This window comes from Convolutriloba macropyga, chromosome 4, assembly GCF_964194025.1.
Source record: "Convolutriloba macropyga chromosome 4, txConMacr16.3, whole genome shotgun sequence".
Classification (NCBI taxonomy): Eukaryota; Metazoa; Xenacoelomorpha; order Acoela; family Convolutidae; genus Convolutriloba; species Convolutriloba macropyga.
In genome coordinates this window covers 28,886,826-28,909,947 of record NC_134471.1, presented here as the reverse complement: position 1 = coordinate 28,909,947, position 23,122 = coordinate 28,886,826, and the positions used below count along the sequence as shown (strand labels likewise).

The following is a 23,122-nucleotide window of genomic DNA, read 5'->3' as shown; positions in this document are numbered from 1 at the left end:
TGGAATGGTTTTTACAAAACAAGATGAAATTATCTATTTAAAAATGGAGGAAAGTAATTTTGGATTACTATTTGCATACAATATGTACACTATCTTGAGTTCTAGTTGAATGAACATTTTGTTCGATTTCTCTACACTTTTGGAGTAAGAGGCTCGTCGACGTTGGGTTTGTTTGGGTTATTCTCCAAAAGCCACTCCGCCAACCAGGTAATTGGGTCTTCAGGCTTGTTCTTGCACAGCTCAGTTAAGCCCTATAACAAATAGTCTGTGTAATTTCAGAGCCTATAATTTCTTTATGAAAGAATTATTCAAGTACACACAAAGCAGGTTCTTCCCCATTATAGACTTATGGGGTTCAGAAGGACAGAATAGATTCTGGGGAGCTAGAATTTCGTGTTCAAAGCTATTTTGTGAAGGACCCCAAAAAAGGATCTCTATAGACAACATAAAACTTAGATTAAAAGGTTACCTTCAGCAAAACTGGATTCACGCTCTTTCCCAAATAGTCTTTAGCAAACTGACCAGCAGGAATTGGTTCGATAGTTGCCTCAGGGAACATGAACCTAATTTCCCGCTCCGCTGAAGTGAAAGAGTCACTTCCATGAACGGCATTTCGCGTGTCATCAGTTCCATATACGGCCCGAATGCTGTCAGGCTGCAAGTCTTTGGCTGTTTTAGGTTTCGTCGGACCAATCAACTTTCTCCAGTGCTGAATAGCGTGTTCTCTCCCAAGAGAATAAACTACAATTGGGCCGCTGGACATGAAAGCAACAAGGCTGGGGAAAAACATTTTACCATAATGTTCGGCATAAAAATCACTTGCTTGTTCCGGTGTTAAGTGGACTCGACGTTTTTGCAATAGAGTAAAGCCGGCTCTCAAAACTATCTCTTCAATTTCATTAGCCTTTGAAATAGCATCCGGTTTGATGATTGCCAGTGTTCTTTCAACAAAGATCTGAGGCTTCTCCACCATAACTTTACCGTCTTCCATCTTATCTAGAATTGTGACACGCTGAACTATTATACTAAAACAACCCGTGGACTTTGTGAAAATCACTCGACATTGAAATAAAATTATTAAGAACCAAATAGGCCTCACCTGATCAAAAGAACTTTAAAAAACAGAAGCCATGACAAGCAACAATAAGCAAAATATTTGCGAAAAAACAGAATGCCAATTTCAAATCGAATCTCCTTTCTGGGCCGCTAAAAGGGGCAAGCTAAAAGATTAATCATCATCATCATAAAGTAACAAATCTCCCAAGGGCATTGCTTTCACGGTATTACTAAAAGTTTATAGTTCGTTCCTGCAAGTGTCCTTCATGTGTTCTCGTCGTCTAAGTTGAAGTTGTAGATAGACTTTGAACATTGTAAATAGCTTTTCGGAACTCTGGTCTTCTAGCTAAGGGCATGGTGCCTAAAAGGTAAAAAAAAAAGAACCGAAGTTAGCATTTTAATTTCTAGTCCTGAAATCAAATCTGTAAAATCTATTTCAAACGAATTCTTCATAAATCAAAAACAAGTGCAGATAACGAAAGTGAAGACAGAATGTCTTCTTATCTTCTTCTTCTTCACAAGTGCGGTATAACTTTTGACGAGCAAACCTTAGGAAACCACGATTATTGTTTTTCAAATTTGAAATGTACCGGATATTTGAATGATCCAATAACACTGGAAGAAATTACTGAGGAGGCTTTAAAATTAAAAACTGATAAAGCAGCGGGACCAGATGGAATAGTGAACACTTCTATTAAATTAGGTTTTCAGCAAATGCAAAGATACGTATTCCATTTAACCTCCGCTTTGCGGAGCAGAATGCACCCCGAATTTGGAAGTTACCATATATTAAACCACTTTAGAAAGGCAAAAGGTGCAAAACAGAACCAAGTCCCAACAGGGGCATTAGCCTGTTATGATGCATGTACAAGTTATTCACGGGTATCATTTACCAGCGTTTGCGAACGGATCGAGCGAAATCAAATTTTACCCCCAAGCCAATAAGGTTTCAGACGTAAACTGTCAACAGTCGACGCAGTTTTAAACTTAAAAAAAGCAGTCAAGCATAACATCAGCTGCAATGGCAAATACTACGCCTGCGTAATTGACTACGAAAAAGCGTTCGATTTCGTAAATAGGTATCTGTAAACAAAATTGATAAAACGGGATCCACTGGAACATTGTCTACCGACAAGACAATCAGTGCTAAAATGGAACTTCCAGCAAATCCTTAATGAGATTGGACAGAAAGCAGGAGTAGCACAAGGAGACAAACACACCACTTTTTTTAGTTTATTCATAGCTGACATATTTTGAGTTGAAATGCAAGGGCATAGACGTTAAATTTTACGCTGATGACAGTATTTCGGACATAGCCAATGGCAACTACAACAATGTTTGAATAAATCGAAAACGTACTGTAGCAGGAACTATTTGAAAATCAATGTAAATAAGACAAAATGCATAAAATTCAGAAAAATTGGCCGTTTAGCTGTGGATGAAAAACTCTCTACATCTAAAAGAGAAGTTGAATTCAATAACTCCTGTAATGTAGGTGTAGTTTTTTCAAGCACGTTATCCCCAGTCATCATCTAAAGCACATAATGAACAAAGCTTATCAGTAAGTAGATTCAAGAAACCAAAAAAAAATCTGCAAAAACTGAATTTCAACTCAGCTCAACAACTTTTCATTTCAATTGTTTTTGCAGCCTCAACATATGGAATAGACACGTACGTCGATGAACTTTTTGAAAACGAAATAAACAGCCTTATCGAAGAAAAGAAGCCATTTTTTGGAAAATTTGGGGTAAGCAATTGCATCTCAACCGTGACGCTTTTAAATAAGTTGATGTTTCATGATATACACGGATTAAAAGGCTGCCGCCAAAACACAGGAGAATAATTGCCAAGTTCTATGCCAATGGACCGAAAAATAACTTTTGTTGTTTGGAAGGTTGTTACCAATGGGAAGAGAACCTATGTGTCTGCAGATTTTGCGAAAGAACTCTTTTATCAACCAATTATTTTCCTGATTGTAGTCACTTTTTAAACTTGACACCTTTACAAAAGTTCTATAAACTCTTGAACAATTGAATTTAATGTTTATTTCTGATAACAGAAAATAAATTCGACAATTTGTCAGTGTGATCTGATGGTTAATTTAATCTTCTTTTTCTTCCACGATTGCGGTATTGCAAAATGCGGTTTACTACGAGCCAACAAGGTTTTCGTCGTTGCATGTCGACAATGCAAGCGGCCTGCTTACCTGACAAAAGCAATCAAAAAGAACCTGACGCTTTTTTGCTATCAAATACGAAAAGGTTTTTAGTTCACTTGATCGGAGTCTGCTGATATCAAAAATAAATAGGATTGGAATACATAAAAACGTCCTAACAACACTGCAATCAGTTCTTAGTTGCACTTTGCAGCAGTTTCAATTGAGGAAATTTTCTCGGAACAGACTGTAACAAATAACAGGTGTTGCTAAAGCAGAAGGAGATTAACTATCACGTCTTAAGCAACACCCTTTAGCAGAAAAAAGTCGGGTCTTTCCCATTATAGCTCTCATTCAAAGACCATAAAATTTAGCCACCTTTATGGTATAATTACCATGATTGGGGGACTCAAGTTTATCTGACTGTAATGAAAATTCAGTACCTTCTGTTGTATCGTAAAGACATGTTCCATATCTTGAGTTTAATATATGTGATTGTGTTTCAAATGTTGAATAAAAGCTTGCATTAAAAAGAATTTCATCAGAGCAACTCGACAATTTTACTCAATATCTGTCATGAATTTTCGACTTCCTGATCTTTCTGAGCCAACCTAAGAGCAATTGTCTTGGTGGAAGCAAGGCTTTGTTGATGGTCTAACAATCAATGGAATTAAGGAAGACTCAAACAAGTTGACATTTCTTAGATCGAACGCACAGGCAGAACACTTTACAATTCTCTCGGAGCAACTTTTTTCGACAACGCAATCGGCATTCCGGACGTTTGACTCAAGAGTCCTTCAAGAATCGCCAGACATAAAATCTTTTCCTGCATGCAGCGAGATGATGATTGCATAGCAGTGTTTTTGCAGCGATAAGGGATTCTTGTTGAGCGCTGTGAATGCTCCTTCGCAAAAGGACGCTCCTTCGCGATGGTTTAGTATCTACCAATTTCTTCCACTCATTCAGTGCCTGCTCAGACACTCTCCAATCTACATCTAGGACACCCATCGCTGCTGTCAATAAAAGAACGGCTCAACCTTATATCGCTTCGAATCGTAAATGTGGGTTTTGTGGTCCGGAGGAACGCCCACGGTCTAAATGCGCAGCTCGACGAAGTACGTGTCTGAAATGCGGCAAACAGGATCATCGAGCAGCAGCGTGTAAATCAACTGTCGCTTTAAAGGACGACGAACAAGTAGCGTCGGTATGATGCGCTGTGAAAACAACGAACGAACGAACGAATCTACGAAAATATTTTTCTGACGAAGACTGCTTTCTTCCTGTTAGAGCGCTTTTTGATCCCCGCTCCACTCATTCGTTTATAGCGGCTGATGTATGTGAGCAGTTGCAATACCAATCCATCCAATGAAATCAAAATCTCTCCTCGCGAACGGAGAAGAATTTCCAGTTCTTGCAGTTTATTGTGATTTAGTGGACATGAATAATTTTTATTGTACCGTTTCTTTCTCTGTAGTTAGGCTGCTACTGCTGAAAGTAACGAGTTTAGACCAATGGTTGTTGACCCAACAAGGACTTTTTCCAACCAAATTTTAAAAACTTAGCGCACCGCAACGACGCTCAAAACCAGACACTAGAACGAAGAAGATTTTGAGTTTATGCAGAATGAAATTTTAGATCTACTAAGGAAAGGAATAGTTTGTTGTTCAACATCTCCAGGGCCAGCTCAGGCGTTTGTTTTAGAAGGCCAAAAACGACGTATGGTAATTGACTACTCCATGAGTCAATTTATTTACCAGCCTTGATGCGTACCCGTTTCCGAATACGGAAGAACCGCTGAAAAACGCTTCTGAGAATCATTTTTTCACGAAGATTGACTTAAGGAGCGCTGATCATCAGGTACCATTTTAAGAAGAACATACGCAGGTCACAGCTTTTGAAGTTGGAGGAAATCTTTACGAATTTTATCTTCCTCCTTTTTGGGGTAACTAACGCGTTGCCTACGTTTAAGAGAAATTTAGACAATTTTGTTGACCAAAACAAGCTAGAAAGGACGTAATCTTGCTTTGATGATGGAATAATTGGCGGATGATTGAAAGAAGAACATGAAAAAAATTTAAAAACTTTCTTCCCGCTGCCGAAAAAGAAGAAACCTTAAATATTGACAAATGTCAATTCTGTCTAAAAGAAATTTCTATGCTAGGCCACATCGAATCAGCAGGCTCTAGGTGGCCGGACCCAGAGAGATTGAGGGCTCTAAAGAATATCCGGTTCCAGGCAATTCGAAAGCATTGCGACTTTTAATTGTATTTTTCGCGTAAAATGCGAAATGGGCTCCACAATACTCAAGCAGAATTCATCCGCTCTTAGAAGTTCAAAACCAAGGACTTTTACCGTTGTTGAGATCCACTGTCATTTCTCGCATCAACGACATCAAGTCGCAGATTGCTGATGCTTGTTTAACCTTGTCCCGCGCAGATGCTTGTCATTTGCCTCTGGAAGCCGACGCCTCTGGCTACACCATTGGTTCATCAATGTCCCAATATAGTAGACCAGTAACGTATTCTTTTGTAACAAAAACTCGCAGTATGAGCGGAATCAATCTGCTGTGGAAAAGGAAGCCTTAACAATTATTGAATCTTTCAGAAAGTTTTCCAATTTGCTGAGGACATTTCCGAAAACTGTGAAGACCAATCAAAAGAGCATCGCATTTTTATTTTCGCAGCAAAAATCAAAAAGCAAACAAGAAACTGCTCCGCTGGCGAATCGAACTTGCTGAATATCGCTATAGTAATGAAGACAGAACTGGAAGCAAAAATATAGGAGCTGAAGCTCTCTCGAGGATTTCTCACGTAAAGACGGAGAGCAAATCTTTGTTATTCTCTCTGCACGTTAAATTGGCATTTCCTGGAGTAACTAGATTTTGGCACAACATCAATTCTATGAACTTACCACAGACTCTGGAGGACATTGAACAAGTTATTGCCACAAACGACACCTGTTAGCAATTAAAAGACGAGCCCGCGTGGTCAAACTGTTAAGGCCTTAAAACCGTTTGACGGGATATCCATTGATCTAGTTGGTGCCTAGATTCCGTCTTTCAATTAAGGGAACGTCTATTTGCTCACCGTTATAGACGAAATGAGTCAATTTCCTTTTGCCTTCCCCAATTAGTGTATAACAGCAAATACTATTATTTGGTGGCTCTAGCTTTTGTTTCATATTTTTGGCAATCCAAACTTTATCCACTCACGTTGTGGAGGACAACTAGAGTCGCAGGAGTTGATGTAAAATGTATTGCCAAATCCCGTACTTTGTTGTACCACCCTAAAGGTAACGAGCAAACAAAAGTTACAATTGAGTTATCTGGAAGGCTGTTAGCTTTATTTTGGATTCCGTTAATCTTCCACAGAACCACTGGGAGGCTTTTCTTGGGGAGGCACAATGCTCAATCAGAGGATTGCTATGTACCAGCAAAAAATGAAATCCCTCACTGGCGATTTTCGTAATTCCCGCGGAAAAACTATTTTAATTTCGCAGATTGGCTGTTTATAGGCAATTCAGCGTACCCGAGAAACTTTATACGAAATAAATCTGACCCCTCGTTGAAGCTGTAAAAATAACAGGCGCTTTTAGCGAGAATGTTGTCCAACTCCAATATCCTAATGGTCGGGAGAGCACTGTCTCTGCTCGAATATTAGCTCGGTCTTCCCATTGTTATTCAGACACTGCACTGAATGAGCAGCAAACTGTTGTTTCGAAAGAAACAAAGAACACACAAACCCAAAGAAGGAAACCAATACCGAGCAGTTGTTGGAAAATGTTAACGGCTCTAGTGCCGAAGCGCCAGAAGTTACCGAAAAGCGCCCAAAAACGCCCGAAGTGCTCGAGAAAATACCCGAAAAGCTTATAATCAAATAGCACAGCATGAATTGGAAAAACGCTGACCTGGAACCCTGAGAAACAGACCGACGTATTTAGATGTTTATGTTGAATTTTAAAATGCGAGGGATGGATGTAATGGTAATTGAGTACCTTCTGTTGTATTGTAATCACTTTTCCTGTTGTTGTATTGATTTTTATATATGTGTATGTATTTCAGATGTTGAACAAAAGCTTGCAATAAGCAGTGTTTCATCTGAGAAACACGACACTGACCAGTTGGGGGGCTATATGTGAAAGCCCCGAAAAGTCTCTTGTATATAGTAGCAAAATCCAAAAGAAACAAACAATTCTGAATTTACGTCACTGTAGCATAGAATAAAATTTTTATAAGGATATTATCCTCCCTCTTAAGCATGTAATCGTTTTTTTGATTAAAGTCTACCATTGCTATCAGAAATGGCGGAATTCAATAGAGGGCAGAAAATTGCCGTTTAATAAGAAAAACTTTATCAAGCGACAATACCTTACCTAGCCAAGTTTCATATTTACAGTTTCCGCTACTACACAGGTCCAGCTAAGTTTGATTGTCGTCTTTTATATTGTGATACGGAGAATTAACTCTATAAAATTCGTAGTAATGATTTATATGATGAATTAGCAAGAATTCCAGCTTTAGTAGTCAATGGAGTAAGTTTTTCATGTTAACCTCAAAATCTTTCTTTATACAACACACAGAACAAACGGGTAGTCCCCCCGTTTAAAGACAAATTTGCGGGAGATGTTATAACGGCGTTTGTATGTTTGAAGTCAAAAATTTATTCATTACTTTCAAAAATAAGTTTCCTTTGTTCATGCTAAAGCCATTGAGTTTTATCTATATATAACAAGCATTGTTATTAAGCTTTCGTTTGGATTAACAACCTAATATTAAAATAGGGGTATAAAACTTATTAAGACCTGGTTCAGGGTTTTTGTTTTTTTTGGGTTGTCGAAAGCTTCCCACTAAAGGACTTATAATGCACTCGCAGTTACATTTCCGGCATGATAGTTTTTTTGTCACACTAAGGACAGTATAGTTGTTTTGCATTTAAATTACACAAAAATTGTCAAATTATCGTGCATTGGAATTTTTTACTACGAACATATAGGTCAATGAGCTTTCAATAACAAACGGTATATTCTAACCAGCGCAGAAAAACTTCACCCGTTGGACATTATGAGTCCATTTATTGCCTTGCTGATGAATTTGATTGGGATACTGATAATATCCGTTTGGATAATGACTGTGACTGAAACATTCGCCTCAGTTCATTTTCAGAGTCGGAAGACAAATTTGTAATGTCCTAAGCGTATCCAACAGCCAGTTTTCCTTACCAGTCTCCTCTGCTATATTCTGAAAAACTACTAAACCGGGATTTATAGTATCTGAGCAAAGCATGACTCTGATATTTACACTGACGTTATTATGCAGATTTCATAGCCAGTTTAACTAAAATTCTTCTTGTGATTCTGCCCTCATGAAATTTTGAAGCTGCAGAAGCCAGGGGCAGCGAAGCGACAATTTAAATCTCTTCATCATGCAATTTCGATGTGGTAATACACACTAAATAATAAACCTATCTTTTGTTGGCTGTTTAGATTGGTTTCAATTAAATCCAGCCACACACGGTAGCCATGAATGATCCCGCCGTAAAACAGAAGCCAAAGAGTGAAAGGCGCAAAAAGAAAAGCAAAATGTTGAAAGAAAAACTCAGAAAGAATGTTATGTTTAAAAACGTAATACATGAATTATATGTAGTACAATCAAAAAGCTAGTTAAATATTTTTCATGAAATTTTTTACACAAATAACAGCCAAGGATATCCCCCTACAATCTAGTTCATTATATCGAAGGATAACCCCCTATTTTAGTACTCTATTATCTAACTAATGTGGTAATGGTTGACGGTTAGCTTTTAGATGCTCAAATTTGGAGTTGTGATTCCTAACATTTCAATTCATTCAAAATTTGTACAATCCACTAAACAGCTGATTCCAATTGTTGAAAAACTAAAAAGAAAGCAATTTGTTCTCCGTGGAAACTAATCAAAAATAATTGTGCACCTTTTTCTCCTGAAACCCAACAAAATGTCACCATGAATTTAAACGTTTGCAAAATCAGCCTTTCACAACTTTTCACAAATAAAGGTTTGCAAATTGCTCATGGCTGTGTTTTTTGTTCGTTTGAGCCACATTTCGAGTCTGAAGAAAAACCTGTTTAAATATTGACTCTATCATTGTTGTGATGAGGCAGATTTGTAAAGCTGTTTTTACGAAGCGAGTGCTTTTTGAAAAAATTATCAAAGTGGAATTGCGGTTCGGATACAAAAAGAAAAAAATTTTCTCAATTCTGTGAAGACTCAATCGGTGTAGAATAAATTTCAGTACTTTTCGAGAAGAATCGAAACATCGAAACAACAAAAGTGATTACTTGATGTACAAACGTGTAAACAAATCAAATCAATAAAATCATGCTTGAGACCACACACGAATTTTATGCACTTGAACAAGAAAGTATTCCAGTGGCGAATTCAATTATGACCTAAATTAACCCAAACGAGAAACAAATCAACTAAAAGAATATTTACAATCTTTGAGTACCACAATTTCCCTTCAACAAGAAACGAATTACTGCAATCCTCTAGCAGTGTCCTAAGTACATAGCAATAGGGAATTACATTTATAAAAGAATTTGCCGATTATCACGATTAGTATTTAATAACAGAAAAGAGTTTAAATCGTTTGGCAAAAGGGTGAAATAAGTGAAAGTTTTAGATTTGACTTTCAGCATCCTAATTTCACCGCTCTTACTTACATTCGTAATCAGAATAGCTCTGATTCTTATCAAAGAGATACTGAACTCTGGAGTCTGTAGGTCATATAATTCATGTTACCAATTCAGATTTAATTGAGGCACCGCTGTATGTACCTCTTCTTGGATGCGATTAAGAGACTGCGGTACAGATATAGTGGGGATGTTGGGACCATACAATCGCTTTGCAATCGCCTTTGTACGCTTTTAGGGTTGTTTGAGTGTCGACCAGTGCTAGGGTTGACTGACGATCTGTGCTCGCAGAATTGTTGTCATATCCAAAAAAAGTGGTGGCGCGTCTACTTTTTTTGGCGTGGAAACATGAATTCATGAAACATGAATTCGTGTCGTATGTAGAACAAGAAGCTTGTTAGGGATCTGGCGGAATTTCAGTTGTGGAAGATTGTGTTTTTCATGAAAAGTGAGGCTTTTGTGGGTTTTTGACACGCAAATGAATGGTGCTCATACAGCTCATTGACAATTTTTTCGAACACTTACTGGCAGGGAGTTTTCGGGCAAGTTTAAACTTCAGAGAGTGATAGGTCCACGGATACGGTTTTGACAAAATTGGGTAAAAGATCAACCGCAATTCACCATTAGCAGCATCCCTGTGTCTGAAGCCGTCGTCCAGTTGCTCTTGGCTCATTGTTTTCTGGATTTGCTCATAACTGCCCTCCAAGTTTACGCAACCATTATCATACAAGAAATTTTTGCCGGGTACTGTCTATTAATCTTTACAGTGCTTTCACACATTTGTTTATGTTGGATTTGAACGTTTTGGTATTGTACTCTTTTGTGTTACTCAGGGGAGTATTCCGCCGTCTCCCGAAATCAGCCTCAAGAGAGCTGTCTTTGTAGTACGTTGTTTTAAAGTCCGCTCTTTATAAATTACTGATTTAATTGCATGCTTGACATCAACATCTCTGTGTAATAAATTTGATCTACAAAAAAAACGAAGTATAACAGTTTGTATCAATCGCTCCACCAAGCCAATTGCCCCGTTACAGTTAACATGCGCCTCGCAAGTGTCAAATTTTGTTTGAACAAAAATGCAGTGACTCGTTTCCCGATTAAACAGCGAGCTGGTAGCGTGTGGTGCGCAGATTACCATAATTATGTCTAAAATCTTGTGAAATTTTTACTACCTGACCGCCGTTAGCTTTTCCAAAGACCTCTACAGACGGTTAATTGGAAAAACGGTCAATGCCTGCCAATAAAATATACTTCCACCCCTTGTTCATTTAATATAGGACCAGAAAATGTTGTTCATTGGTTCATTGGGTTCAACACAATTTCTGGTTCATTGGGTTCAACACAATTTGTATGAGATTGCCAATTTGATGCTGAAATATTGTCTTTTAGATTTTCAGCAATCTGTCTGCATGACTGACTACTTTGCGGTGATTAGCCAGCATGGGTATTGAAAAATCGAGATCATTGTCCAGTTCCAAGTATGGTTGAAATGGAGCGACTTAATTTCTGATTCGTGGGTGGTTGTGTATTTCGACGCGATTGTCTATGCAGAGGCAACTTAACGTGCAGGTCAGGACTAAAAGTTTGAATGTAAGGTGTAATTGGCTTAAATTGGTCCCCACTGTTGTTTATCAACGCGTCCAGTGCATATTTCAACACTGCATCCTTAGACGTCAGAACTGCTGGAACCTTCTTAGTGGAAAATCGGTTTAGGTTTAATTCGAGTATCTAATCACAAGATAGTTTGATTGCATCTGAGTCACTCACTCCAGCCGAGGAGCGTGAGTTTGGCAGATTGTGCGAAACCGATGTTGGAGTTGATTGAATTGCCAGCAGCTGAGAAGGGTTTAGCGAGATTGCATTCGTATCAGAGAAGTCTACTTTGTTTTTTGAGGCAAGTAATGAGTATAATTTGAGCAATTTGTTTGCTGGGTGATTGAAAGCAGAAAAGAAATTAGAATTGGCAATGTTGTTATTATGAGTGGAATGAATGCAATTTACTTGTTTGAGCAATATAGTGTTGTCTTAATTGTTAATTTACAATTTGAACCAACTAAATTCAGGCGGTGACGAGTTGAGGTTTGTGAGGTATTAATGGTACTAACAAATAAAAGTGGATTTGAGTAAAAAGAATACTGGAAATAGTTGCTCCCACAATTTCATTGACATTATTAGTCAGAATTGATTTTTGATTAGTTTGACGGGAAATAAAAAAAACATGCCCCATTTTTATCACCAAGAGTTTGATCAATTTGAAAGTCAGATGGCGAAAGTAAAATATCAATTCAATGTGTCAATCTATTATTGTAAGACTCCTTTGTTCCGTGTTCTTTCATGATTGACAAAAGTGTTCTACGATCAGTCACAAATATGAATGATTTAGCGTAAAGATTGTACTTGAATTACTCGACAGACCAAACCATTCGCAGTTTTTTTTTGCAGCGTTCCTTATTTGTGTAATAGAAACACGGCGCAAAAGCAGTTGTTTTCCAGCCATCAACAGTTTGCTGCTCTAATGAGTCACCAAGATTGATAAAAGAATCATCGCAATTGACACGTGTTTCTAAGCTTGGGTTGTAGCGTAAATGCTCAATTGCTATATGTTGTTTAATTTGATCAAAATGAATATCATGTTCTGTGGACAAAATGACTTTATTTTATTTGTTTAATATTGGACGAAATGGACAACCAAGAGACGTTAAATTCTGAACAAATTTCCTAAGTGGTGGACAGAACCGAGAAAAAAATGTAATTTCGGTGAGTTGCGGGTCAAATTCAATTTCAAAAGTGCATAAGTTTTGAATTTGAGAGGGGAAATATCTGTTTGAGTAAAATGATACCCTAGCCACTCAATCTCCGTGTTTGCGAATTGGCTTTTTGCTAAATTGATTCTAAGATTATCAGCGTTCAATTTTTTCAAACAACTATAAACTATATTTATATGGTCCTAAGTAGAGCCACGACCTACGACTAAGATATCATTCAGAAAACATTGCATGTTTTTAAGTCCAACTTGAGTGTAGTCCATGGCCTTTTGGAGCTCCGTAGGCATATATGTAAGACACTAGAAATCAGTATTAAATCGGTATGTGCCTGTCAAATTCCCACTAGCTATATTAAAATTACAATTGATTGAAGTTTCAGGATGTAAATTTAACAGACAATAAGCGCATTGCAATTACAGTGTGGTAAAATATGCTGTAAGTGATGAGCCCAAACAATTTAAATTTTGAGTGGTTGAATCTATTGAGCTGCTGTTGTTTGGATTTTGATATTTGCTCTTGTTTATAAAATTATTCAGAGTTGCAGAGTCCAATGCTTGTTTCACAGATTGATCACGTTTAACCGAAATAACATTTGGGGATATAAATATCTGATCTGAGTAGCTTTCTAATTTTTCAATATAACCCTCAGTGATGGGTTCATATTTTCGAAATTAACTGTATCTTGCAAATTAATTGTTTAATTGGGACTCATCGCCCCTTTTTGGTGAATAGGTGTGAAATGTTTTTGGAACTGGGAAGAAAAAGGAAATTTTTTGACATGCCAATAAGATTTAAAAGATCTGGGAGTTCTTTCAGTTTTTTTCAAAGCACACTGGCCAATTGTTCGTCAACCGCATTTACAGCAGTTTATTGTACTGCAAATCCCTGTTGACCCAAGACATCTCTACCTATTGGAGGTTTGTGACCATCTTTAACAAAGATTATGTCAACTGGAGTTGCTATTTAATTGATGAGAGAAATGGAAGATCATTTTTAGCCAAATGTTTGTATCGCCGTGTTTGAATAGTTTCAAAAATCTTCGGTATTCGTGTTGCGAGACCAGAGAATAAAAGTTCATCTGTAGCAATGATACCATTTGCTTGCCTTTCTTTTTTTGTTGAACTTACGCCCCCCAAAACCCACTTTTTGGAAGTTTTCACTTTATCTTTTTACGCATCTTGGCTAAAATGTTTCGATAATTTTCGTATAATTTGAGTTTGTGGTAACACAATTATCCTCTAAAGATGAGTAAATCGAACCATATTGTGGATTTGAGTTATGAATTTCATTAAAAGAACTATTTTAGACTGTGTATTTTTTTTCAAAACTTTTGACTTTTTTATTTCCTCTCCTTTATTTTGAGTCTAAATTTTGGGTTTCTTGCACACGTTAGCGAAGTGGTTTCGGAAAACTCAGTTAATGCAAGTTTTAGTTTGATCTGGGCATACTCTCTTGCAATCAAAATACCAATTGTGGCAGCAATTATGACATAATTTAGCTGTTTTCCGGTTGTCACTAATCATGTCACCACAATTTTGTGCATTTGCTGTTCCTGTGCGTGCAAAATAAGTTTTATTTGATCCACTCTGCGAATAGGTATTAGCTAATGTTTGGTTAGCTTACGATTTGATTTGATTTTGCAACCCTATTTCATAGGGGACAGCAAGTTCCAATAACTTGGCTGGTTCCTCAATTTTACGAATTACTTGGCGCTAAATTTCACCATCTGACAAATTTGCCTTAAACTATCTCGAACATTAGAATCTTCTTTTTCTCCAAGATCATAATTATTTAATAGTTTTTTGAGATAAAGCAAAAAAATTTTCGACTAACTCATCTTTCATTTGCTTCCTCGTAAGATACGGATAGCGGTCAAACGTAATGTTGTGTTTTTGTAAATAACTCATCCTTTGCATCCCAAAGTTGTCATTTCACTAAAAGATCCACGTAGATACTTATCCTTAAAAATGCGAAGCCCATCCACACCAAAGCTGAGAAAAGATAGTGAGGCATCCTTCTGGTCACACAATTTCCATGGCTTTTTGTCACACAATAGGCTTTGGGCCCCTACCTTTGCTCTTTTCTTTCTCAAAACCACTTTCAACTGGACAATTTGAAGTTGGCGGGCGCTTTCGGTTGAGCATTCGATTTTTCAATCTCCGCTTCATATGTTGGATCAACAGGTAAGGTCGCTGTGGTTGGTGTTGGCGCAACAAGGGAGTCAATCAAATTTCATTCTTTTGCTGAAATCACCTTTTTAAATGCTTTTTTCGCCGCTCCCTTTCTATTCCGAGGGAAGCTTTTCAAGAATCAAGCACTGCTGACTGCACCATTTGCTGAGGCCGAAAAATGTATATTTGTATTTGTGAAGTGAATGCTTATTGAAATTATAAAAGTGGAATTGCGGTGAGCAACCAAAACCAGAAAATGTTCTCAGTTTACTGAACTCTCAATCTGGGTAGAATAGGATTCGAGAAAGTTATATTTTGTAATTTATCTTGAAGAAGCAAAACAAGAATTGTGATTACTTGATGAACACAAGTGTGAACAAAAGAAAAAATCAAACTAGAGACAGCAGGAGAAAATTATGTGCATGAATTGGATTTTATTTATTGGCGGGCGTATAGAAGTATGAACCAAATTAATGCAAATGAGATGCAAATGAACAAAATTACTACTAACAATATTTCTTGGCCACAGTAGTAAACAGAAAAACTCAGTGTCACCCTATTGGCACGAGACAAATAATTCGTATCAGGTAAAAATAACAATGATAAAATTTTAATTAATCTCCTTACTGAATTTTTCAAAACTATACAAAATGTGTTTTCATCAGAATAATAGTCGCGCTCCGCTGCAACATATATCTACATTAGTTATTGAAGCTTACGTATTTTATATTTTTTTTACTGTAGCCTAACAAGCGTCATTATTTTACGCGGCATATTGTTTTTGAAATTTGTTTCTGTTATCTGCGTAACGAAAGTTTTTACCGTTCAGGACAAAAACTACCGTTTTATGATGTAAGGTTTCAAAACTTTTATTGTCTCGAAAAGAACTGCTAATCACAGCATCTTGTTAATCATTTGTTAGGGGCAAAATTGAATTTTGTGAATAAATTTCCTAATAAATAAAATTTTTGCCCGCCTTTGATCAAAAAATTCCATTTCTGAAAAAGAAAAGAGATCAAATTTTTACTTGAATATTAAAAGAAACCGATCAGTAAAGAATGACTTAGATCAGGATTTTATATAGCGGCCGCTTTTGCGTAAATGCAGCTATGGTTTAGCGCTTACTAACAGAATTCAAAACTCAACTACAAAAAATTTCTTTTCAATTCATGATATATTTTTATTGAAAAAAATCCCAAGCAGACTTCATTTGATTGACTTTTGAACGTCTTAGTAGTAAACAATAAGAGCGTTAAGAGCGGGGGGGGGGGGTATTCATGCGATACTAAACATGGGAATATAGGGAGTGATCTTGAGTGGGCATTCCTAAGATCTTGAATTTGTGATTTCAGGAGGTCATGGTGAGAGGGTGATCCTGTGATACTTAAACATGGGAATATAGGAGGGGGGTGATATCAATAGGGTCTTAAAAAACTTAAACATGTGAAAATAGGGGTTTTTTTAAGTGGGTATTTTTTTACGATACTTAAGCATTGGAATATAGGGAGTTATCGCCAATTGGGCATTCCTGGGATCCTGAACGCGTGCGTATAGGGCCTTACCCTGGGTGGGTAATAATACGATACTTAAACATGGGCTTTTATACGGGATTTTTAAATGGGCATTTTTTACGATACTTAAACAAGGGAATTTATGGGGTTATTTCAAGCGGGTTTTTTTACGATGCAAAAACATGGGATCAAACGGGATTATCCTAAGCGGACACAACAGTATAGGGTTGGAATGATGGGGGGATCGTAAACGGATAATCGTTGAAATCCATTGAAATAGGTTTGGTTGGATTAAATTGCAATCTCTTTCTGAATATTTTTTTTTGTTTTCTTTGTATCTACCTCTTTGCTTAACAACAAAAAATGGGTGATTAGGCCTAAAGTGTCATTTCACAAGAAGCGCTCAATGGCAACGATTGCATCGTTAGATTTGAAAAGTTTTCACGAGCTTTATCTTGAAGTGAAAAAAGAATATTCAGGGTATAGTGAAAGGTATCTGTATTTCTTAGCAAATTGTTTTTACCTGGATCCTGATCTGGATTAGGATATTGCATTGAAGTTGCGACTCTATGGTGGTCTCATTGGCTTTGACAATTCTACACTTGACAAATATTTCAAATCATACAAAATTTTAAGATTACATGCTATTCTTCATGAAGCTTCAGGTTTTGTCTTTGAACACAGCGAAAAAGGCCCGTGTTATTCTTACGTCTTGCCCCATCCAGTCACAAATGAGTATCTCGGTCACGTGTCAGGCATAGCTTTTAGCCTCTATGTGAAAACTTTCAATTTTTCAATCTCCGCTTCATATGTTGGATCAACAGGTAAGGTCGCTGTGGTTGGTGTTGGCGCAACAAGGGAGTCAATCAAATTTCATTCTTTTGCTGAAACAACTTTTTTAAATGCTTTTTTCGCCGCTCCCTTTCTATTCCGAGGGAAGCTTTTCAAGAATCAAGCACTGCTGACTGCACCATTTGGTGAGGCCGAAAAATGTATATTTGTATTTGTGAAGTGAATGCTTATTGAAATTATAAAAGTGGAATTGCGGTGAGCAACCAAAACCAAAAAATCTTCTCAGTTTACTGAACTCTCAATCTGGGTAGAATAGGATTCGAGAAAGTTATATTTTGTAACTTATCTTGAGGAAGCAAAACAAGAATTGTGATTACTTGATGAACACAAGTGTGAACAAAAGAAAAAAATCATACTAGAGACAGCAGGAGAAAATTATCTGCATGAATTGGAATTTATTTATTAGCGGGCGTATGGAAGTGTGAACCAAATTAATGCAAATGAGATGCAAATGAACAAAATTACTACTAACAATATTTCTTGGCCACAGTATTCAACAGAAAAACTCAGTGTCACCCTATTGGCACGAGACAAATAATTCGTATCAGGTAAAAATAACAATGATAAAATTTTAATTAATCTCCTTACTGAATTTTTCAAAACTATACAAAATGTGTTTTCATCAGAATAATAGTCGCGCTCCGCTGCAACATATATCTACATTAGTTATTGAAGCTTACGTATTTTATATTTTTTTTACTGTAGCCTAACAAGCGTCATTATTTTACGCGGCATATTGTTTTTGAAATTTGTTTCTGTTATCTGCGTAACGAAAGTTTTTACCGTTCAGGACAAAAACTACCGTTTTATGATGTAAGGTTTCAAAACTTTTATTGTCTCGAAAAGAACTGCTAATCACAGCATCTTGTTAATCATTTGGTAGGGGCAAAATTGAATTTTGTGAATAAATTTCCTAATAAATAAAATTTTTGCGCGCCTTTGATCAAAAAATTCCATTTCTGAAAAAGAAAAGAGATCAAATTTTTACTTGAATATTAAAAGAAACCGATCAGTAAAGAATGACTTAGATCAGGATTTTATATAGCGGCCGCTTTTGCGTAAATGCAGCTATGGTTTAGCGCTTACTAACAGAATTCAAAACTCAACTACAAAAAATTTCTTTTCAATTCATGATATATTTTTATTGAAAAAAATCCCAAGCAGACTTCATTTGATTGACTTTTGAACGTCTTAGTAGTAAACAATAAGAGCGTTAAGAGCGGGGTGGGGGTATTCATGCGATACTAAACATGGGAATATAGGGAGTGATCTTGAGTGGGCATTCCAAAGATCTTGAATTTGTGATTTCAGGAGGTCATGGTGAGAGGGTGATCCTGTGATACTTAAACATGAGAATATAGGAGGGGGTGATATCAATAGGGTCTTAAAAAACTTAAACATGGGAAAATAGGGGTTTTTTTAAGTGGGTATTTTTTTACGATACTTAAGCATGGGAATATAGGGAGTGATCGCCAAGTGGGCATTCCTGGGATCCTGAACGCGTGCGTATAGGGCCATACGCTGGGTGGGTAATAATACGATACTTAAACATGGGCTTTTATACGGGGTTTTTAAATGGGCTTTTTTTACGATACTTAAACAAGGGAATATATGGGGTTATCTCAAGCGGGTATTTTTACGATGCAAAAACATGGGATCAAACGGGATTATCCTAAGCGGGCACAACAGAATAGCGTTGGAATGATGGGGGGATCGTAAACGGGTAATCGTTGAAATCCATTGAAATAGGTTTGGTTGGATTAAATTGCAATCTCTTTCTGGATATTTTTTTTTGTTTTCTTTGTATCTACCTCTTTGCTTAACAACAAAAAATGGGTGATTAGGCCTAAAGTGTCATTTCACAAGAAGCGCTCAATGGCAACGATTGCATCGTTAGATTTGAAAAGTTTTCACGAGCTTTATCTTGAAGTGAAAAAGAACATTCAGGGTATAGTGAAAGGTATCTGTATTTCTTAGCAAATTGTTTTTACCTGGATCCTGATCTGGATTAGGATATTGCATTGAAGTTGCGACTCTATGGTGGTCTCATTGGCTTTGACAATTCTACACTTGACAAATATTTCAAATCATACAAAATTTTAAGATTACATGCTATTCTTCATGAAGCTTCAGGTTTTGTCTTTGAACACAGCGAAAAAGGCCCGTGTTATTCTTACGTCTTGCCCCATCCAGTCACAAATGAGTATCTCAGTCACGTGTCAGGCATAGCTTTTAGCCTCTATGTGAAAACTTTTAAGAAAAATTTGTTCAGTTTATTGGAATGTTGAAACTGCGACCAGTTGTTCTTGATATTGAAGGCTTTCGACATAAAATATCGGGTGTTGTAATCAAAGAGCTTTCTGTATGTACTCATAATTACAGCGATAGAGTTTCTTTCGGACCCCCAAGTTTCTTGAATATACTTTCCTCAAGTGAACAAAAGTCTCACCAGTGGGTTTCAAAATTTCTTCACTGTTTGGATTGGGAGAGCGGAGATTAACCCTATTGCTATTTGCAGCAAGTTATTCAAAGCAACAAACTTCGTTTTCCCTTTGCCGATTTTTATACAAAAGGAACTGAAAAAGCGGACACTTTGAAGAAGTTACTTCAAAACGACATTATCAATTTGGAGACGTTGTTATGTCTAAATGTTGAAAACATAAATTTATATCGCGACATACCAATTTGTGATCTACATGCGGTAAGTTGCCCCAAAAGACAACGAAGCAGACACTGTGCTACTCAGAAGGCCAAATTATTTTACCAGTGGCTGACGAATGAGTCGCCGTTTTGAAAAATCAACTCCATCTCTCCTTCAAGTGAATTTGTCTCAAAATTTGACAGTTTACAGTTACATAACGGCTGAAGACCAGCTAACGGTTACATTTGTTAAGGAAGAGAAAAATGATACTCGTGGTCAAGCTGTGCTAAGGAAGCAACAAGTTACCTGTACTGACACAGAAATAGAAACACTGAAAAAATACTTTTCGCTCTTGGAGTATTTCAAATTACACCATGTCTATGCAAGAGAAAGCGCGAAGACTGAAACTAACCCCTTTACCTATGCCCAAGCATGCAGTGCCAGTTCAGATATCTCCAACAGATGAAAGTCTTCCGGCTGAAATCAAGGAGAACATCAGAGACAGCAACGTAGAGTCAGTTGTGTTCAAAGATAAAATTGACAATGTGAATGCAAACGATACTATTGCTTACTGATAAACTGATAAAAACCCGCAATTTGTTTGTTATGAGAATTTTATTGTCAATTAATTTTGCATTAGCCTGAGTTTCATTTTATTGTTTAATTTGACATACTTTTTCAAATGAACCAACCCGAGGACAACATTGACGCTGGAGGAACTATAACTGACTTAGTTTTTGACGAAACTCACCAAGAAAGGCGATCTTGGCGGTTTTGTAACTCTAGAGTTCCAAGGTATGAGGTCGTTTATTTTACTCAAATTTTCATTATAGCTTTTCTTATAGGGGTTTCTTTAGTCAAATTGGTGTTTTTTAAAATCGATTGTGAAGAATCAACATTCTGCTTTTAACTCCTCTCTTGCACAGTTGGATACGCTCTACCTAACCCGAAACTATGAATGAAATAATTTCAACTACCGATAGACTTTTTATGGCTGTTTTTGGCCCCTCATGTTGAGGAAAAACTGAATTGATTTTCAAAATGTTACTTCAAAACACCTTCTCACCCAAGTTTGAATCAATATTTTATTTCATGACCAACCTAAATTTCAGTTCATTGAGAGAAAAATAAACATTCAATTTTTAAAGTTTTCCAGTTTTGAGAAAATATCAGAACTAGATGATTGTCTTTTGGTATTTGACAATTCACGTGAAGAAATTTTTAATGATAAAGAATTTTCTAATTTAGCGACAGCTGGACGTCATAAAAAGATCAGTGTGATTTACTTGAAGCACAACTTGTTTCAACAGAGAAAATGGTCCAGAACGATTGATCTTAATACAATTCACATTATTTTATTTAAATCGCCCCGTGATGTTCAACAAATTGGTTTAATTGGTCGACAACTCAACAGCACACAATTTTTGAGAGAAAGTTACGAGTTAGCAACAGAGGAACCTTTTGGTCAATTTTTAGACCCAACAGTCTAGTGGTTAATTAGACCCAAAAACTTCAGACGCATTACGTTACTCCTCTAATAATGTGCCTCCAGGCCCCTCAATTTTTTACTTACCTGCAGCAAATCTGTTATTACAAATCTAACCGATGAAAGAGAAAGAAGTATGTATGCTTCAGCAAATGCTACAATTATCGGATATCAAGTTAAAAAAGTTAATCGAGTCAGCTACTAAAAAGTTTATTTATTTTCTTTGCGAATGCTTCCTGAACGTAGTTAATTTTAACGTTGCCATTAAGAAAAACATGATAGAAACCGAAGAAATTTCATTCAGAAAAATTTTATTTAAACAGACAAGTTTGAAGGCAAAAAAGAAAATTTTTGTAAGAGAAAAAGAACTAGTAAAAACAATTAGCTTTGCTTGTTATCTGTACTTGAAAAAACTCTAATGCATGCAGAAGAATTCGTTCTGATTCCGAAGCGAATGTTCATGTCAAAACAACCATTAAAAAGCGAAATTCCTGAAAACCCAGCCTATAGAAACAAAGCAGCTCATGCAAAGAAATATGCCAAGTTCCAACGGCAGCGTGGAAAGAGCAGATGGAGTAGCTCAAATAGGGCCAGTGTTAACTGAGTGGGAAAAAGAAGTAGAAGAGCCCGGAAAAATGGACTCGATTAGTGATGACAGCAAAATTGATCGAGTTGTCACAAAAAAATCGGAAAGTGCCCCCGCAATTTTTGAATCAATAATGGCACTAGTGAAACTGAAAGAAAAACACAAAATCCAACGTGCAGAAATCTTGCTTGATCTTATCCTCCAATCAGAAGTAGTAACAATTGGCGAGGAAAGCAAGTTACTGTACATCAATCAAGAACCAACAAGTGTACAAGTCTCTAAATTTTTGTATGATCTACAACAACCTACTAAAAAAATTGATCAATCAGAATACTCCCAAATTTTAGCTGTTCTCGCGATTGAGCCTGAACTTGTTGCAAACACTTACGCCAAGCAAATCATACAAGCCTATGAATGTGAACAAGAATTCTTCCCAACCCAACAAAGACCACAATCAGGAAGTGGTAATCCAAAACGAACCACAACAGGACCAAATGACAAAATCAAAAAGACAAACAAAAAAGAGAGCGAACCGAAAAAATGGGATCCCTTCTTCTTCTGAGAGAAAAACCTTGGAGCACCTTTATTCAAAAGGCCCCGCTTCTTTTGGTAGCCCAAAGCGACCTCATACAAAAAGCAAAATGTCAATGGCTAAAGTGAGGTCAAATTTAGAAACAAAACCGTCCATCACAAAAAACCGTTCAATTCGTTTAAAGTTCCCAGGACTAAGAGTCATTGTAAAGGACATTAATGAAATTTGGTCTCTGGATTTAGCATGTTGATAAACTTGCAAAGTACAATCGAGATATCGAATAACTTTTGTTAGCAGTTGACTGTCTGTCAGGATATCTAAGAGTGGAACCAATGAAAACGAAATATGCGACAGAGGCAGCCCAAGCATTCAGCAAAACGATCAAGTATAAACAACCATTAAACGTATGGGTTGACGATGGTAAAGAATTCCTTGGAGCTTTCGAAGCTTGTGTGAGAAAAGAGGGAGTCATTAATATAGCACCTTTAGTGAAAAAAGTCTGATTCTGCAGAGAGGAACATTCGCTCGCTAAAAAATACCATCTACAGATACCTTAGTGGATTTACTATTATATTGATAAATTGGATCAGTTTGTGAACGCAATTAATTCACGTGTTAACCGGGTCACTAAACTTGCCCCCAATAAAGTTACAAAGAAAGATGTACCAAGACTGGTCTCCCTAAGTGCTCAAACAAGTAT

At 36.8% G+C, this 23,122-nt stretch overlaps 1 protein-coding gene across 1 annotated transcript; it reads right to left on the bottom strand.

Annotated features, from left to right (window-relative positions):
• Window positions 1–8: 8 nt before the first annotated feature.
• Window positions 9–1,405, bottom strand: LOC142337590 (nucleoside diphosphate kinase homolog 5-like). Its single transcript, XM_075386929.1, has 3 exons — window positions 1,100–1,405; window positions 470–1,025; window positions 9–251 (listed from the first exon to the last, which is right to left on the bottom strand). The coding sequence occupies exons 2-3, from the start codon at window positions 989–991 to the stop codon at window positions 132–134; spliced, it is 642 nt and encodes a 213-aa protein (XP_075243044.1). The 5' UTR covers window positions 992–1,025; window positions 1,100–1,405; the 3' UTR covers window positions 9–131.
• Window positions 1,406–23,122: the final 21,717 nt, after the last annotated feature.

What these genes read in the sequence shown, in the direction of transcription:
- LOC142337590 (XM_075386929.1), bottom strand. Translation starts at nt 991, where the DNA reads ATGGAAGACGGTAAAGTTATGGTGGAGAAGCCTCAGATCTTTGTTGAA. An exon ending in TGAATCCAGTTTTGCTGAAG is followed by an intron (nt 252 to 469) that starts GTAACCTTTTAA and finishes TATTTGTTATAG; the next exon opens with GGCTTAACTGAGCTGTGCAA.